The 20,059-nt window shown below is 46.1% G+C and overlaps 1 protein-coding gene across 2 annotated transcripts in view; it reads left to right on the forward strand.

Annotated features, from left to right (window-relative positions):
* Positions 1–20,059, forward strand: part of LOC139263090 (ran-binding protein 17-like) — a 918,854-nt gene that overhangs the window by 656,337 nt on the left and 242,458 nt on the right. For both annotated transcript variants that reach the window (XM_070878629.1, XM_070878630.1), the window contains 2 exons: positions 972–1,186; positions 7,388–7,526. In XM_070878629.1, the coding sequence (XP_070734730.1) occupies positions 972–1,186; positions 7,388–7,526 (354 nt within the window). The remainder of the gene's footprint in view (positions 1–971; positions 1,187–7,387; positions 7,527–20,059) is intronic.

The raw sequence follows: 20,059 nt of genomic DNA on the forward strand, positions 1-20,059 counted from the left end.
TCCCTGAAGGACATTAATAGATAGTTGGGCTTTCAAAAAATCTAGCGGCTTCCTTGGTCATTAACAGATTTATTGAATTTAATTTCACAACTTGCCTTGCTGGGGTTTGAGTTCACAACCTCTGGGTTGATAATTCAGAAACATAACTACTCATCTCACAGCTTATGATAGCTTTTGAATCACTAAACAATTCTACTGACTTTAAATCACTCTCAGTTGTGCATCATTCTTTATATATTCTAAACTTTGGCACAGCACTCTAATCCCTCCATTGCTAAACATAACAATGTTAGTAAAATGTTAGTAAAACATTAAATTTCATTTTTTGGTATGAGTTCTGCATTTATTAAAGGAGCAATACAGCTTGCTCTAGTTACATTGTATTGGTTGCTTTGAGAACTCCATGTAACAATGTCTATGACAGGAGCTTGTGAAGAGTTTGGTGGATTGCATGCGATTGTGGGCTGTTTGGGAATTATTCCTGTGCATGTTTGGAGATTACAGTATGTTTGCTTGTGGACTGCTTGCTGATATTGTGAACAGCATGTGTGCTTGCGCATTATTTAGTAATTGAGTGGACAGTGTGTGTGCTTGTGGAATGTTCGATAATGGTTTGCATAATGCATATGTTTGAGGACTGCTTACACATTCAGTACTGCTAACATATTCAGTATGTTTACTTCTGGACTGTTTAATAAATTGAACATTGCTCACGCTTGCAAATATAATGGCTGATATAATTAAAATGCTATGGCTGTTTAGTAACAGCATTCTTGTATTTAGAGACATCTATAGGGTATGTTTTAAGAAAGATACTTTAGTATCGTGTGTCTGATGTACAGATGGCGGGGTAATTCTTACTCTCCTGGATAACTGCAAGGGTTAATAAGATGACAAGACAGTTTAAGCTGAAGTATTGTTGACATTCTCTTCTTTTTCATTGACAAGTTCTTTTTTTTCCTCTGACACAGGTAACCAGATCCTTTCCCTCAGGAATATCCCCAAGGATCAGGTTTATCCACTGAAACTCAAGGGCATCTCCATCTGTTTTTCTGCATTGAAGGCAGCTCTGTGCGGGAACTATGTCAGTTTTGGTGTTTTCCAGTTATATGGGGATAGCCACTTTGACAATGCACTGCAGGCCTTCCTAAAAATGCTGCTGTCAGTCTGTCACGGTGACTTACTGGTAAGTGACCACACACGTTGAACCTGCAAAACCTTTTTCATCTTGTGGGTTAGGGCTCCAGAAGAAGGGAGCTAGTCACGAGTGTCATTTTCCCCATCTTACTTTTCTTTCTCCGTGTGCAAGCGCTCCCTGTTAGGCCCATTGCAGTCCCTCAGAGACAGGGACCCCATCTTGTGTTGCTGGGTCCTGATGTCAGATCTCACAATAGAAATTTGGATCCTCGCTACCATTGGAAGCATGGTGTTACCTCCATTATGTTGCAAGATGCTCCTGTAGAGCTTTCCTGCTCAAGTTATCAATGTAACTCTGTACCAGACAACATTATTATAGCAGCATATAGTATGGACCTTAAAGCTGAAGGATAGTTGCAGTCACATCCCTGAAATGTGATTGATCATAATTTGTACAGTTTGTTTAGTAAATCCTGTGAACACCAAGATTCGATTTCGTTCATGTCACAAGTACAAGTTGCCGCAGTGTGGGTGTGCATTCAGCTAGCACACGGAGTCTTTGAAAGTGTTAAGTTTTGGTCACCCCTTTTAATTTATTTAAGGAAGGGGGAGAAGTATCTTTGTTGTGGTTACTCAATGGACGGCTAGTATGACAATTGGAAAGCTGGTACGGAGGGCTTGTTTTTCTGAAGTTGGACCTAAAGCATATTGTTGGGACAGTGTAGAGGGAGCTTTAGTCTGTATCTAACCCATGATGTACCTGCGCTGAGAGTGTTTGTTGCGACAGTATAGAAGGAGCTTTACTCTGTATCTAACCCGTGCTGTACCTGCCCTGAGAGTGTTTGTTGCGACAGTGTAGAGGGAGATTTACTCTTTATTGAACCCGTGCTGTACCTGCCCTAGGAGTGTTTGATGGGACAGTGTAGAGGGAGCTTTACTTTGAATCTAACCTGTGCTGTGCCTGCCCTGGGAATGTTTGATGGGACAGTATTGAGGGAGCTTTACTCTGTATCTAAACCATGATGTACTTGCCCTGGGAATATTTGATGGGACAGTGTAGAGGGACCTTTACTCTGTATCTAACTATGAGTTAGTTCCATACTGAACAGTGTATAGACACAGGTACATGTAAAAGCTAAGTTCTTAACTTGTCACTCCTGCAATTAGAACCACCTCCTGCCCTTCAGTACACCATCAGTAAATATCATGTCAGTCAGCAGCCCCTGACCTCATGAAGTGTGACAGCAAACAAACTGGGTGCATGAAAGGGTAATGATCTAATTGTAAATTAAAATTTTAAAAATTAGTTCATTATTGAGCCATTGAATGCTTGAGACAGAATATAATAGGAGTAATTAATAATTATTGGTGAAGCATGCCCTTCTGGATAAGGTTTAGATGCTTAAATTGACCCAATGCTTGACATACATTATTCATCCTTATTCCACAAACTCTCTGAGATTATGATTAATTAAAAATAGGGTGAATGGTTCGCCTGCAAAGGTTCAGTTATTATCTAAGGGCCCCAGTGGAAACAGCTTTTCTCAGCTAATTGGGGTTTTATGTTACTTTTGAGAACATAACCTACACAAATATTTTAAAATGAATCCGTGTGCCTTGGATTGTTAGTGGGAAAAGTGCAATAACTCCACAGCGAATATTTCACATTTTATTTCATTTGGTGTGGCAAGATTTGTAAACCATGATTCCAAGAAAGGGAAACTACTGGGAGTTTGAGGAAAACTCCAATAATGTTGATTGATCGGAGCTCAGTGAAGGGCGCACAGCAAAAACTAACCTTCCAGCTCCAGCGTCAATTTGGTTAGACAATCTAGGTGTGCAAATTGGCTGGTGGGAGTGTGGGCAGGAGTAACCTCTGAACACTTAGGCTTTGCCTAATTATAACCGCCTTAAAATCCATGCTGTTAATGAATGCCGTGGCAGTTATACTGATGTCTCTGGAACACCAGCTTGATCAGTTAAACTGGAGAAAGTGAAAAGTGCTACTGGCAGAACTTAATAAATTAATGGTAATTTGTCTTAATTGTACAAATACTGTATTATTGCCTCAAGTGGCTTTTGAGAGCACTTTTAGAACAGACAACAGATTTTGCAAGTTTACTATTTTCATTCGAGAAGCAACTTTTGAAAAAATGCCTTCTACACTTCCTCCTTATTCATGTATTTTCATACAGTACAGTTTTACAAGGCTTTTGAGAATAACACAGTCTGGTTAAAGAGTGATGATATTGCCTGCTAAATGAACTTAATAAGGAAATGCTCTGTGGTGTATTCCCACAGTTTCTACTTTATAATGTTAATGAAGGTTATTTATTTTTACAAAGTGCTAACAAATATGAATAAAGAGCAAAAAGCACTGCTCTCAGCGTCTGTATAAAGCCCAGACTATTCTGTGGTTAACAGCTCTGTAATGTATACTGACTGTATTACCTTGTATCTAGCTGTCAAATCTTGCTTGATTATATCAGTTTTTTTTTTACAAATTCTCTGACGTATGGCTCCTCCGGCAGCGTGCACCTTTCAATATGTCACGAGTTAGCCATTCTCCATGTGCTAACAGGAAATCGGTGTGGTCCCAGCCTGCAAGACCATCAGCAGGCCGGGGCCATTGGAGGGAGCAGCGTGCTGTGGCACCACCACTGCAGGGAGCAGCGCGTACTGCTGCAGGAGGGCGACGATTGCAAAGTCAGGTCGCTGATTGCAGTGCGGGCAGGCACAGCAAGAGGGGCGAAGGAGCGGCAAGAGTTTGTAGAGGCGAGGGGCCAGCGGCCAGCCCACACTGCGATATGTGCACGCTAGGTCCGTGCAGCAGAGCTGGTCTCCGGTCGTCTTGGTTAACCCTTGCCTTAGGACCAAGACCTAGCTCTGTCAAGCCTGTGTGGTGGCTGGTGTGCAACTACCAGCCACCACACGTTAAAAAAACCCACACACAGGCATCTTCCACCTTTCAAGATGTAGTTTGGGATCTGGAATATTAGTTCGGGATCTGGAACATTGAAACACCTGTGAACTCAGCCCTTTTTGGCGTGGAAGCAAGTCATCCTCGCTTCGAGGAACTGTCTATGATGATGATGATGCTAGCAGGCTACCCAACTGAGGGATGGCAATCCGACCCTGATTCCCTCCTTACTTCAACAGCTGCACATATGCACTTTTCAGCAGGAGTCATTCAATAAGATTCAGGAGCAGGAATTCTGGCTGACTTTTCCCTCCCTAGTCCAGGGTGTGAAGGCCAAATGTATCACCCAGACTGATGTCCTGGCTGAGATCAGTTAACTCAACACAGGACAGGACTTGAAACTGGGGCCTTCTAATTTGTATGGTCCAGCTTCACGCTGACTTTACATTGTGAAATGCAAGACACCACCAAAGTTTACATGAAAGAGTAGGAGAGAAAATGAGGCCAATTGGGAAGTTGGGTGAAACAAGTCTGGGTTTTTAAATCCTGTAGATTTAGGAAGATAACACTGAAGAAAGTAAGAAGTACCATAATTTTAATGTTCTGAAAAAAATGGTTGCAGCAGGAAACAGTGTTTATTCCAACACTGGATATAGGAAGGAGGAAGGGCAAGGATGACAGCATGTTTGGAGAGCAGCATATAGGGGGAAACATTGGATGAATGAAATCGAGGGGGCAGAGTTAAAGGGAGTGAAGCAAGATATCAAATGATACAGAAAATGAAAATCAGAGCACTAGTTTTGGTCTCCTAATCTGAGGAAGGACGTTCTTGCTATTGAGGTAGCGCAGCAAAGGTTCACCAGACTGATTCCCGGGATGACAGGACTGATATATGAAGGAAGACTGGATCGACTAGACTTATATTCACTGGAATTTAAAAGAATGAGAGGGGATCTCATAGAAGCATATAAAATTCTGACGGGATTGGACAGTTTAGATGCAGGAAGAATGTTCCCGATGTTCGGGAAGTCCAGAACCGGGGGTCACAGTCTAAGGATAAGGAGTAAGCCATTTAGGACCGAGATGAGGAGAAACTTCTTCACCCAGAGAATTGTGAACCTGTGGAATTCTCTACCAAGAAAGTTGTTGAGTCCAGTTCATTGGATATATTCAAAAAGGATTTAGATGTGGCTAAAGGGATCAGCAGATATGGAGAGAAGGCAGGAGTGGGGTACTGAAGTTGCATGATCAGCCATGATCATATTGAATGGTGGTGCAGGCTTTAAGGGCCAAATGGCCTGCTCTTGAAACTATTTTCTATATTTCTAATAGAACAAGAAGGCAAGGATCAAAACTGGTGATGGTTGGAAATACTACTTCACACTAAAAGTGATCAACATTTGTAATAATTTTAGGATAGTAATCAAGGAAAGAACAGCAGGTTAATATGACGGGGGAGTGTAAGCTTTTATTTTTCTGGATGGATGAACTACGATGGCCATCTATGAGTAGAAAATGCCAGCCAAGAGACCATTGGAGCTGACAAAGAGATGGATGAGAATTTCAGCAGCATGTGGGCTGGGATGGAGGTGGACGATGTTACGGAGGTAGAGGTAAGTGGATGGAGAGTAGAAAATGTGGATAGATCTGTCAGAATCACCTCTCGCTGACAGAATCTCATTTAATTGTCCTACGGCCTGCTGCAGACCTTCAGAGTGCAATTGTTAGCCTCTGTGTGAATGTTGTCAGACATTAATGATATAAAGGAACAAGAGTCGGTGTCTGCCATGAGTGTAGCATAAATTAAAAAGAGACGGGATGCTTTCACAACAACTTGCATTTATATAACATATTTAACATAGAAAAACAGCTTCACAGAAACATCATCAGACAAAAATGGATGGCGAGCCGAAGAAGGAGGCATGGTCCGAGGGGGAGAAATTCGGTCGCGCCACATTTGGGGCGGTAACCCAGGCAGAGCGGTAATTTCAGCGCCTTGAAAATGTTTGCGCCCTCCGCCCAGGAATTCGTCAGAATCATTTGAAGAGCTGACGGGGGTGATAAATCAGCCGTTGCACACCAGAGCTGGGGGACTAACGAAAACACCAATCTCTTGTGTGGGACCTTGTCAAGCCTTTTGACAAGGCCAAATACACCACATCCACTGGTTCTCCCTTGTCCACTCTACCAGTTACATCCTCAAAAAATTCTCGAAGATTTGTCAAGCATGATTTCCTTTTCATAAATTCATGCTGACTTGGACCGATCCTGTCACTGTTTTCCAAATGCGCTGCTATTTTATCTTTAATAATTGATTCCAACATTTTCCCCATGACTGATGTCAGGCTTAACCTGTCTATAATACCCGTTTTCTCTCTTCCTCCTTTTTTAAAAAGTGGTGTTACATCAGCTACTCTCCAGTCTATAGGAACTGATCCAGAGTTGATAGACTGTTGGAAAATGATCACCAATGCATCCACTATTTTTAGGGCCACTTCCTTAAGTACTCTGGGATGCAGACTATCAGGCCCCGGGGATTTATAAGCCTTCAAACATGGAGTTGCTGAAAAGAGGAGCACGAATTTGGGAGAGGACAACAGGTTCAAGGACTTTGGAGAGGAAATGAGATCGGAGATTCGGCATAGTTTGCAAGGGCATTGGATTTATTATGTCTATCAGAAGTTCATTGTCATCTAAACTCATGGGTCCCATTTGCCATCGATTATTTTCTCTCTAATATTCACCTGGTGCAAGATCTCCTGATAATTGCAGATTATTTCTCCAGTAATTTTGCATTGGTAGTACCACAATCATTAATCCTGTTGTATGTATTACTACGTTGGCCCAAGGAGTCAGGACTTGCTGGCAGGAAAGGCTAGTGTTATTTATTATTCATGCCTCAGCATTATAAAAGCTACTTTTATTGGCAATTATCATGTGGGAATACATAATATCTATTCATCCATTTTTTTCATTTGTTTTAAATGTGATAAAGATTTTCATTAATACCACATCTCTCAGAAATATCTCATAGCCCTCACATAAACTGAATAGTGTTGAAATGCAGTAGCTGTTATGTATGCAAACACATTTGCCATTTTGTGCATAGCCCAATCCCTCAAACAATTGTGAGATGAATGATCTATTTTTTGGTGGTCTTGGTTGAGGGAGGGCAGGGCCTTGAGGTAGCATCTCAACTCGGGAATGGTACCTTTTAGCACCCTCAAAACTGCACGTAAATTATGAACTCAAAATCATTACTCAGTAAAGTGTCTCTTCCTTGATTTTCTCCCATTGTTAAAATACATTTTATATTTTTGTTTTGTTTAGTGTTATCGGAAATTGAGCTTATCTTACTATTCGTTGTTGGAGTGCCTGACTCAAGACCACATGACCTTTATTGCCAGCCTAGAGCCACACCTGGTTATTTACATCCTGACCTCTTTATCAGAAGGACTCAAGGCCTTGGGTGAGTTGCATTAGAAAATGTTTCTTCCTGAATATTGGAGCTGTTAATACCAAGATGACCAGCCATCTGCATAGGCTAAATTGGATGGGAAGGGTGTGCCTGTTCAGTAAGAAAACCAGTCAAGAAAGAAAGTTGGTGGAGGTGCTAATCCCCTCATTTGTATTTAATGCAGATTTCAAGTTGATAAATAAAATTGTTTCATCATCACCATGCATCGGTGCCAATGCACAATAGTTTTTCAAGGAAGGCTCTAAGGAACTCTTAGCAATTCTGAAATGTAGTCATCATCACTGGAGTTTTTTTCCTGCTTCAGACAGAGGCCAGAGAGTTGGGAGTCCTTGCTCTGTTCTCCACCACCCAATTGATGCTGATATTTTTGCTTTTATTCTGTCCGCTTCGGTGCTGGGAAGCATTGAATTGCGGCAATTAGTGACAATGCGTCACTGGAACCTCAAGCTGACCATCTCTGAACCATCTAAACCCAAGGGAATACAGGCCAAGTTTCAACAACCTGGCTTCATAATTTAACCCTTTAAGCTTTAGTATAATTCTGCTGAATGTGCGTTACACCCACTCCAAGGCCAATGAATCTTTCCTTTCAGTGTCCAAAATTGAATGCAGTACTCCAGATGGGGTCTGACCAAATTTGTACAACTGAAGCATCACTTCCTCACTTTTGAATTCCAGCACCCTTGAGATAACGGCCAACATTCCATTAGCCGTTTTGATTATTTTTTTGTTCCTTTGCACTAGCTTGAATGATTTCTTTATATCGACACCAAAATCTTTTGCTCTTCCACAGCTCCTGGTCTCTCACCATCAAGGAACTATTCCGATCGGTCCTTCTTTGATCCAAAGTGGATGACCTCACACTCTCCATTTGCCGTAATTTTTCCCACTCACTTTGTCTATGTCCCTTTGTAACTTCTTGCTCCATCGACACAACTTATTGTACCTCCAAACTTAGTGGCATCTGCAAATTTAGATATATAACTGTCTATTCCTTCATCCAATTCATTAATATATGGTGAAAATCTGAAGCCCCAATACAGATCCCTGGGGAGCTCTACTTGTCACATCCTACCAATCAGAGAGCATTCCCTTTATCCCTACTCTATGTCTTTTGCCTCTCAACCAGTTACCAAACGATTTTACAAGGTTACCTCCAATTCCGTGTGCTAATATGTTCTTGTCCGGAGCCTTATCAAATGCTTTCTGAAAATTGATATAGGCAACATCCAAAGAAACTATCCACCACTACCTCCTGAAAAAATTCAATATGACACATCCTTCATAAAGCCACGCTGATTCTCTTTGTTCAGCTCACACTTGTCCAAGTGCTCAGTCACACTGTCACTGATGATAGATTCTAGTAACTGCCCCACAATTGATGGTACACTGACAGGTCTGTGGTAATCTGGTTTCTACCACATTCCCTTCCTAAATAACGGAGTAAGTAATGACATTGCCAATTTTCCAATCGAAAGGTATAGTTCCTGAATATAGAGCTTTGGAAAATTATGAATAGCACATTTGTAATTTCTTATCTTGGCGTGGAAGCCATCAGGTTCTGGAGATTTATCTAGCTTAAGTCCCATTATTTTCTCCATTTCCATTTTTACTTCAAATTAAATACAATAAGTTTTCCCTCTTTCGACGTAATTCTAGGTTCCCCTATACTGCTGGTATTTTGTCGTCTTCCTTTACTGTGAAAATGGATATAATGTACACATTTAAAAAGTTTGCCATTTTTCTATTGTCCATTATAGTCTCTCCTGCATCTGCCTTTAATGGGCCTAAATTCTCTTTACTACTCTCTTTCTCCTAATATATAAAAAAAAATTATTGCTGTTAGCTTTCATATAACTTGCTCGTTTTTTTTCCTATTTTTGCGCCTCTTAATATTTTCTTTTATGCCTTTGTAGGTTTTATAACTCTCAAGTCTGCTGAACTTCTAGTTATCCTTGCATTTGGACAAGTCTTTTCTTTTAGCTTGATACTGTCTCTTATCTCATTTATTGATCATGGTTGTTTAATATACAAGTGGTGCTTTTGCCTTTTAGAGGTATGAACCAAATACTTCCCACTGCTTGACACGGTTGACCATACCATCCTCCTTCAAAGCCTCTCCTCCATCCTCCAGCTGGGTGGGACTGCACTCACCTGCTCCCATTCTTGTATATCCAGCCATAGCCAGATCTCTTTCCGCTCCTGCACTGTTACCTCTGGGGTCCCCCAAGGATCCATTCTTGGCCCCCTCTTTTTTTCTCATTTATGTGCTACACCTCAGCGACATCATCCGAAAACACAACATCCGGTTCTAGATGTACCCTGACGACATTCAGCTTTTTCTCACCACCACCTCTCCCAACCCCTCCACTGTATCTAATTTATCATACTGCTTGTCCGACATCCAGTGCTGGATGAGCAGAAATTTTCTCCAACTAAATATTGGCAAGACCGAAGCTGATGTCTTCGGCTCCTGCCACAAACTCCGTTCCCTAGCCGCCGACGCCATCGTTCTCCCTGGCAAATGTGTGAGGCTTAATCAGACCCTTCGCAGCCTTGGTGTCATATTTGACCCGAGATGAGTTTCCAACCACATATCCACTCTATCACCAAGACTGCCTATTTCCACCGCCATAATATCGTCCAACTTCGCCTACTGCTGAAACCCTCATCTATGCCTTTGTTACCTCTAGACTTGACTGTTCAATGCTCTCCTGGCCGACCTCCCATCTTCCACCCTACATAAACTTAAGCTCATCCAAAACTCTGCTACCCATATCCTAACTCGCACCAAGTCCCATTCACCCATCACCCTACATTGACCTACATTTTAAAATTCTCATCTTTGTTTTCAAATCCCTTCAAGGCTTCTCCCCTCCCTATGTTTGTAAATTCCTCCAGCCCTACCCGCCAGGATATCTGCACTCCTCCAATTCTGGCACAGACACGACAAGCCAAATTGCCATAAATCTCTATGATTCTGGCCTCTTGCGCATCGCCAATTTTAATTCCTCCACCATTGGTGGCTGTGCCTTCAGCTGCCGAGGCCCTAAGCTCTGGAATTCCCTCTCTGAACCTCTCCGCCTCTCTACCTCTCCTTCAAGACGCTCCTTAAAACCTATCTCTGACCAATCTTTTGATCATCTGTCCTAATATCTCCTTATGTGGCTTGGTGTTAAATTTTGTTTGATAACGCTGCGAAGCGCCTTGGGCTGTTTTACTATGTTAAAGGTGCTATATAAATGCAGTTTGTTGTTCCCATCTCTCTATTTTACCCATTTATAATTCAGCCCACTTTACTGCAGTTAATTTATTTTGTCATCCCTCCAAAGTTTGCCTTATTTAAGTTTAAAATGCTGGATTTTCGGTTGGATTGCGCCTCTGTTAACGCCCTGGAGGGGTGGTAAAGTGTGTCGAAATGCTTACTGCCCAGGCAACCAGCTTCCAGCGCCCCGCCAGGAAATTCAGTGCCGGTTTTGCAGCAGTGCATTTTCACCGAGTTTTGACCCTCCGCGGCGAAAGCCCGGTTGGGATCCTTGGTTCCTTGTTTGCAGCGGCACTTGGAAGCTCTGCCGGGGAGAGCGGTGCCGGATATGTAACGACTCGGATTGCGATACCGTCCGAGTTTCGGCATTCACCCGACCCGTACGCCGTGCCCCGAAGACCGCCAGGTAGCGGTAAGTTGGAAAACCTGAAACAAAGGTAAGTTAAAGTTTTTATTTTATAATATTTTTGCAGCGATTCGTTAGGTAAGGATCTTGGTAATGTTTCTTGAATGTTTTTTTGATTTTTTTTCTTCCCCACCCCCCACCCTCCCAAGGCCTCTCTCGCAGCGCTCCCGGCCCTGCACTAAAGTAGGCGAGGATCGTGGTTTTGCACCTGAATAATAGTGCAACGCCTCCGTTTGCGGCGCAGACAACAAGAGTGGGCTCAATTTTCCCCAGGAGTTGCACCATTTTTTTTGGAGTAGGCTGCTTTTTCTGGCCTGACTTAAAATCCCCAGTTTCCCCAATCAATTTACACCAGCGTAACTCATTTAGTTACGTCTTTTTAGGTTAGTTTTTTTTTCTCAAAAGCGGGTGTTACCAGCCACCTACGCCAGTTCTGCCCATTTAGACAACTTTGGCCAGCTAATAGTTACTCCATTTCTACTTAGGCCAGCGTATATGGCCACTTCAGAAAACCCTTGCGGAGAGTTAAAGAAATCGGCGCAGGTCGGTACATCAGAGGCCATTCGGCCCGGGATAGGGGTAGGAAGCAGAGGGGACCTGAACCAACCAAGCCTTAGGAAACAGACTTGCAAAACCATCCTTCCTTCACACAATTAAAATAAGAAGAAATAAAAAATGAAAGTCCTACCTTCAGCATCAAACTGCAATTCACCTTGCTGCCCTTGGCCCAGGAAGCCAGCGGTCTGGTGCGGGAGGCCACTCGACCTGGGCTAAGGCGGGGGAGCGATCGGGAGACCACTCGGCCAGGGCTAGGGGCGGGGGAATGGACCGGGAGGCCACTTGGCCAGGGCTAGGGGCGGGGGAGTGAACTGGGAGGCCACCTGGTCAGGGCTGGGGCGGGGAGGCAGACCAGGAGGCCACTCGGCCAGGGCTGGGGCGGGAGAATGCACAGGCAGGCAGGAGAACTCAGAAATCACACCGGCAGACAGGAGAAGTCACAGAATGCACGCAGGAGAACTCACAGAACTCACCAGAAGTCAGGACAACTTACAGGTTACCTGGCAGCCTGATCTTTTTGGCGCAGATCAAGGCTTCATTCCCCTCGAGTTAGGCCACGCCAAAATGAAGAGATCCTGAGGGGAAACTTACAACACTTTTTTTTAGCATACTTGGGCCACAAAAAATCGGGCGTAACTCTTCAAGTACGCCAAAAAAATGCTTTGGGGAGCATTGAGCTGAAAGTTAGGCCTTAAATCAGTAATGCAGCAAAACCGGTAATTTTCACGTATCAGCCAAAAACGGAGAAACCCGAAAATCCAGCCCATTAACGTTTCCGCACAGCACGCTGCGTGAACCTCTGTCATAAAAGCAGCAGATTTATTTACAGGGTCCTTACAACTTCAGTGAAATAATTTAATGGGAGCATTACTAGTTCGCCAGTGCCTCCTACTCTATGCTCTTGTTCAGCAGCATCAAGATAGAATGGCTGTTGGCCATGGATGAGGAGAGGCCATCGAGGTCTGGACAGGAGGCCTTACCCCCCACAGGTTTACAGGCAGCAACACTTATACCTCCAGCTCTCCGAGGAACAGTGTGAGAGAATGCTGCGCTTCCAAAAGGAAGTGCTGACAGAGATATACCATCTCCTACAGGAAGACCTGCAGCCTCACGTTGGCACCAGCACTGCGCTGCCCGTCACAGTGGCGCTGGCCTTCTGTGCCTCCGGCTCCTTCCATGCTGCAGCAGGGGACATATTTAGCGTGTCTCAATACGCTGCACATTGCCCGCAGACTTCATAACGTTCCCAATGAGCAGGGAGAGCCAGGATGAGCGGGCATGTGGCCTTGGCAGGATTGCGGGCTTCCCGATGATTCAAGAAGACATTGATTGCACACATGTGGCCTTGCGAGCACCATTCCACAATGCTGAGGTCTTCAGAAACCAAAAGGGATACCACTCCCTAAACATGCAGCTGGTGTGCGACCACACGCAGTGAATGCCCGCTATCCAGGGAGGGCGGGCTAGCTGCTCTGGGACAAAGGATACGACCTAGCTACCTGCCTAATAACCCCGCCACCCCTCTGCAACCCCACCACAGAAGTGGAGCATCGCTGCAATGAGAGTCATGCGGCCACCCGCAACATCATTGAATAGACAATCGGGATGCTCAAGCAACGTCCGATGCCTGGACCGCTCTGGAGGAAGCCTTCAATACTCCCCTCAACAGGTGTCGGAATTCATTGTGGTGTGCTGCATGTTACACAGCTTGGCCATCATGAGGGGCATTGCCAGTGGGGATTGCAGGCCCACCTCAGGAGGAGGAGAACGAAGAACAGGAGCCTGGCGAGGCCACGAATCGCCAGCCACACCAGGAGGCGCACCATCCACGGAGGAGGCAACGCAGCGTTGCGATGCTGCCGGACCAAGAACCACACGTCATAATGGATCGGTTCTGCTGAATGGAGAAAGCCGAGGGATGAAGCTAATAGTGACTGCGCTATGTGTACGATAATGGCACATCTTCGTTAATCTTTGCAATGGTACTCAAGACGCCAATGCAAAATGGTCAAAGTAACAGTTTACCATTGACACCAACTTCGTCGCCACAACCAACATAACCAAACCCCCACCCGCCTTCCCAGCAAGTAACAAAACAAAACACAAGCAGCACAGTGAAGTGCAACATTGGAACTACATATTTACAGCCATTATTTACATTGGGATTACATCTGTCCATGGTGGACAAAGTCGTCACTCAGACTTTGCCTGACCTTTCCATCCCTCACCTTTACACCCCTCCCATGCCTAGTGCTGCTCCTCAGTGTGGCCTCAGTGTCCACATCAAGTCTGCTTGAGGGCTGCTGTGTGTTTGGGGCAGGCAATCCAGGTGGCCTACCAGGATGCCCTGGACCAGCCCTGGGCTTGGAAGGCCCGGCTGTGAACTCCACTGCCTCAACATCGGCGGCAGCAATTTATGATGGCTCAGGTGTAGACTGCAGTAGGTGCAATGGTGAGTGGCAGTGGTGGGAGCCGGACTGCTGTTGTGTTGAAGGACAGCGCCTTACATTTCCAGGGGCCCACTGCCACTCTCACTGGGTGGAGCGTCAGCATCCAGAGCACGACTTGCTGGCCTGCTTCGGCATCGTCACTTCCCCGTTGGACTGTGGGGAACAGAGAGAGGATGGCAGCAGTCAGTGATTGCATGGTATCATACTGAGGCTGACTCACAGCATACTGAGCCTGAAACGCAGCAGCCTGAGAGTTCATGCCAGCAATCACTGACAGCGTCATATCGCAAAGTCCTTCAGTGTTTTGGGCCTGTCATGCGATTGGTGCTGCCACATCAACCATGGCACGCACTATCCCCTTTGGGACTCCACTAGCGCTTGTTGGGCCCATCTCCCTCTGTGAGTGGGAAAGGATGGGTTCATTGGACTCCTGAGAGGCACGGGCAATGCTTCAAGGGGCCCTCTGCCACACTCACAGCAAGTGTGTCGATGCTCTGTGGGAACTTCTCCAAAGCACCCATGAGGTCGCGGTGCATTTGCATGGTCTCCCTGAGCCGTCAAGTCCAGGTATGCCTGTCTCTCAGAGGGACTCTTGGGCCAACTTTCATTGCCTTAATTACTTGAGCTGCTCTGCCTCTCCCTGTCATGTGAAAATTAAAATCTTTCATTATAATGACATTGATCCCTGGTCTCCGTATTTAGAAATCCCTCCCATTACATCACTACCATCAGGAAATCTGTAGACAAATCCTCCCAGAGTCTTGCATTATTTGCTCTTAGCTCTTCCCACTGAATGATCACCCCTTCCTTCTACTGCTGTAATTTTTAAATAATCAATATTGGTGGTACTCCTTTTCTCAATTTCCCCGTTCTTTCTAAAGATCCTATCACCTGGAATCATGCCCAGCTTGCTGCCAGGAGCCTGAGATTGTGCTGCACTGTTGGTGGTGCCATCTTTTGGATGAGATGTTAAACGGAGCCTCAGTCTGCCCGCTCAGGTGGATGGAAAAGAGTCTCTCCTGTGTCCTGGCCAATATTTATCCCTCAACCAACATTCACTAAGAACACATTATCTGGACATTATTTCATTGCTGTTTGTAGGACCTTGCTGTGCACCAATTGCCTACTGTGTTTCTTACATTACAACAGTGACTACACTTGCAAAAGTAAAGTGTTTATAGATACACTGAGGTTCTTTTTTTACTACATCATGCCCTTTCAGCTAACTCACATGTTTCATTTCCTATGCTACGTGCATTGATGTACATAATTTTTATTTGGGTAACTGTCCCGACTCTGCCCGTATGTTTTGTTATCTTTGTCTTGCATTTTTTTGATGTAGAGTGTGGATTTTCCCCTTCCATCTCCCTAACTAGTTTAAATCTGTCCCCACTTTCTAATTTACCCTTTCCACAAGTACACAGACAACTTATTTTTTTATTCATCCTTGGGATGTGGGCATCATTGACAAGGCCAGCATTTATTGCTCATTCCTAGTTACCCTGACACTCACTGTCATGAAGAATGGTCACTTGGGTGAGGTACCAGAGAACAAGGGTCAGGTTCTTCAGCAGACGGGGTGAAAGAAAATCTCACCAGCAGTGATGTGCTGAATCGTTTTTGTAAATCTGCTCACAGAAACATGACCTGCAGAGAAATCAAAGCAGAGCACGGAGTCATTTTACAATTTGACCCGGGACTGAGACACCATGGAAAACGTTGAAGCTGTTTGGGGGACAAAAATAACTGCTTCCTTCCCCTGCTCCCACCTTTCCTTTAACACCTCTGGAGCAAACAACACTTTTGACTGTTTTGAGTTAGCTTTACATCTGTCAAAGAGATTTGACCTCAATGTTCTCTGTAACTGGCTTAATTACCATTATAACTATAGACTTATTCTCAATTGTTTATGTTGGAAGGTTTCTTCAGTGTCTGAATATGTGCAGCATTATTGAAGGTATGAGATTGGCAGGTAGCAAACTGTCACCCTGGAATGAATCAATCTTAATGGGAAACCCTCATACAGATATTCTTATACCACTATACAATGGAGCATTCCCTTCCGATGTGTTTACTTCACTTACTGCAGCTTGTACATGAACAAGAGCCTGCTTGACACCTTATCGTCTCATCTCACCTGGACCCTGTGCCAATTTGGTTATGAGCAACAGACGACCAACTGTTGAACAATGTTTAAAAATGAAATTGGCAGAGTTCCTATGATGGTCAATGGCATTTACATCATCATCATAGACAGTGCCTCGAAATCGAGGAAGACTTGCTTCCACTCTAAAAGTGAGTTCTCAGGTGACTGTAGAGTCCAATACGGGAATTACAGTCTCTGTCACAGGTGGGATAGACTGTTGTTGAGGGAAGGGGTGGGTGGGACAGGTTTTCCACACGCTCCTTCCGCTGCCTGCGCTTGCTTTGTGCAACGAGACTCGAGGTGCTCAGCGCCCTCCCGGGTGCTCTTCCACTACTTAGGGCGGTCTTTGGCCAGGGACTCCTAGGTGTCCAAGGGGGTGGGTAGCACTACAAACCAAAAATGCCAGCTTCCATTCCGGTCAGTGAGCTGGCTGATCTCAGTTGGGGGCTCTACATTTTTTTTATTCGTTCATGAGATGTGAGTGCCGCTGGTGAGGCCAGCATTTATTGCCCATCACTATTTGCCCCTTGAGAAGGTGGTGGTGAGCCACCTTCTTGAACCGCTGCAGTCCGTGTGGTGCAGGTACTCCCACAGTGCTGTTAGGGTGGGAGTTCCACGTTTTTGACCCAGTGATGAAGGAACGGCGCTATACTTCCAAGTTAGGATGACTTGGAAGTGGTGGTGTTCCCCATGTGCTTGCTGCCCTTGTCCTTTAGGTAATAGAGGTTGCGGGTTTGGGAGGTGCTGCTGAAGAAGCCTTGGCGAGTTGCTGCAGTGCATCTTGTAGATGGTACACACTGCAGCCACGGTGCGCCGGTGGTGGAGGGAGTGAATGTTTAAGGTGGTGGATGAGGTGCCAATCAAACAGGCTGCTTTGTCCTGGATGGTGTCGAGCTTCTTGAGTATTGTTGGAGTTGCACTCTTCCAGGTAAGTGGACAGTATTCCATCACACTCCTGACATGCTTTATAGATGGTGGAAAGGCTTTGGGGAGTCAGGAGTTGAGACTCTGCAGAATACCCAGCCTCTAACTCGCTCTTGTGACCACATTATTTATGTGGCTTGTCCAGTTAAGTTTCTGGTCAATGGTGACATCCCCCCAGGATGTTGATGGTGGGGGATTCGGCGATGGTAATGGTGTTGAATGTCAAGGGGTGGCGGTTAGACTCTTGATTATTGGCAATAGTCATTGTCTGGCACTTATGAGGTGCGAATGTTACTTTCCACTTATCAGCCCAAGCCTGAATGTCGTCCAGGTCTTGCTGCATGCGAAATGGACTGCTCCATTATCTGAAGAGTTGCGAATGGAACGGAACACTATGAAGTCATCAGCGAACATCCCCACTTCTGACATTATGATGAAGGGAAGGTCATTGATGAAGCAGCTGAAAATGGTTGGGCCTAGGACACTGCCCTGAGGAACTCCTGCAGCAATGTCCTGGGGTTGTGATGAATGACCTCCAACAACCACAACCATCTTCCTTTGGTCTAGGTATGATTCCAGCCAGTGGAGAGTTTCCTCCCGATTTCCATTGACATCAGTTTTACTAGGGCTCCTTGATGCCACACTCTGTCAAATGCTGCCTTGACATCGCATTCGGTCAAATGCTGCCTTGATGTCAAGGGCAGTCATTCTCGCCTCACCTCTGGAATTCATCTTTTTGTCCATGTTTGGACCAAGGCTGTAATGAAGTTTGGAGCTGAGTGGTCCTGGCGGAACCCAAACTGAGCATCAGTGAGCAGGTTATTGGTGAGCAAGTGCCGCTTAATAGTACTGTCAACGACACCTTCCATCACTTTGATGATAATTGAGCATACACTGATGTGACGGTAATTGGATGGATTGGATTTGTCCTGCTTTTTGTGGATAGTACATACCTTCTCAATTTTCCACGTTGTCGGATAGATGCCAGTGTTGTAGCTGTACTGGAACAGAGGCGTGGCTAGTTCTATAACACGAGTCTTCAGCACAACAGCCGGGATGTTGTCGGGGCCCATAGCTTTTGCTGTATCCAGTGCGCTTAGTCATTTCTTGATATCACATGAATCGAATTGGCTGAAGACTGGCTCCTGTGACGGTGGGGACGTCAGGAGGACGTCGATATGGATCATCCACTCGGCACTGGTGGTTGCAACCACTTCAACCTTGACGTTTGCACTCACTGGCTGGGCTCCGCCTTCATTGAGGATGGGGATATTCATGAGCCTCCTCCTCCTGTTAGTTGTTCAATGGCCCACCACCATTCATGACTGGATGCGGCAGGACTGCAGAGCTTTTGATCTGATCCGTTGAATGTGGGATCGCTTAGCCCTGTCTATAGCATGTTGCTTCTGCTGTGTAGCATGCATGTAGTCCTGTGTTGCAGCTTCCAAGGTAGGCACCTCATTTTTAGGTACGCCTGGTGCTGCTCCTGACATGCTCTTCTACACTCCTTATTGACATAGGGTTGGTCCCCTAGCTTAATACTAATGGTAGAGTGAGGATATGCTAGGCCATGAGGTTATAGACTGCGGTGGAATACAATTCTGCTGCTGTTGATGGCCCACAGCGCCTCATCGATTCCTAGTTTTGAGCAGTTAGATCTGTTCTGAATCTATCCCATTTAGCACGGTGTAGCGCCGTACAGTGCGATGGAGGGTGTCCTCAGTTTGAAGATGGGACTTCGTCTCCACAATAACTGTGCAGTGATCACCGCTACCAATACTGTCTTGGATAGATGCATCTGCAACAGGTAAATTGGTGAGGATGAGGTCAAGTAGGTTTTTCCTTCGTGGTGGTTCTCTCACCATCTCTCGCAGATCCAGTCTGGCAGCTATGTCCTTCAGCACTCGGTCAGTAGTGGTGCTACTGAGCCACTCTTGGTGATGGATATTGAAGTCTCCCATCCCCCAGAGTACATTCTGTTCCCTTGCTACTCTCAGTGCTTCTTTCAGGTGGTATTCGATATGGAGGAGGAGCAGTTTGGAGCGCAAGGCTGGAGCTGTGGGCAAACAAGAAAAGCTAGCCACCGCAGGAGCAGAATCAACAACGCAGAGGTCGGGAGCGGTGAGGAGCGGAGGTCGGAAGCGGGGAGGAGCGGAGGTCGGGACCGGTGAGGAGCGGAGGTTGGAAGCGGGGAGGAGCGGAGGTCGGAAGCAGGGAGAAGCGGGAAGGAGCGGAGGTCGGAAGCGGGGAGGAGCGGAGGTCGGAAGCGGGGAGGAGCGGAGATCGGAAGCGGGGAGGAGCGGAGGTTGGAAGCGGTGAGGAGCGGAGGTCGGAAGCGGGGAGGAGCGGAGGTCGGGACCGGTGAGGAGCGGAGGTTGGAAGCGGGGAGGAGCGGAGGTCGGAAGCAGGGAGAAGCGGGAAGGAGCGGAGGTCGGAAGCGGGGAGGAGCGGAGGTCGGGACCGGTGAGGAGCGGAGGTCGGAAGCGGGGAGGAGCGGAGGTCGGGACCGGTGAGGAGCGGAGGTTGGAAGCGGGGAGGAGCGGAGGTCGGAAGCAGGGAGAAGCGGGAAGGAGCGGAGGTCGGAAGCGGGGAGGAGCGGAGGTCGGGACCGGTGAGGAGCGGAGGTCGGAAGCGGGGAGGAGCGGGAAGGAGCGGAGGTCGTAAGCGGGGAGGAGCGGAGGTCGGGACCGGTGAGGAGCGGAGGTCGGAAGCGGGGAGGAGCGGAGGTCGGAAGCAGGGAGAAGCGGGAAGGAGCGGAGGTCGGAAGCGGGGAGG

Source organism: Pristiophorus japonicus, chromosome 4, assembly GCF_044704955.1.
Source record: "Pristiophorus japonicus isolate sPriJap1 chromosome 4, sPriJap1.hap1, whole genome shotgun sequence".
NCBI classification, from domain to species: Eukaryota; Metazoa; Chordata; class Chondrichthyes; family Pristiophoridae; genus Pristiophorus; species Pristiophorus japonicus.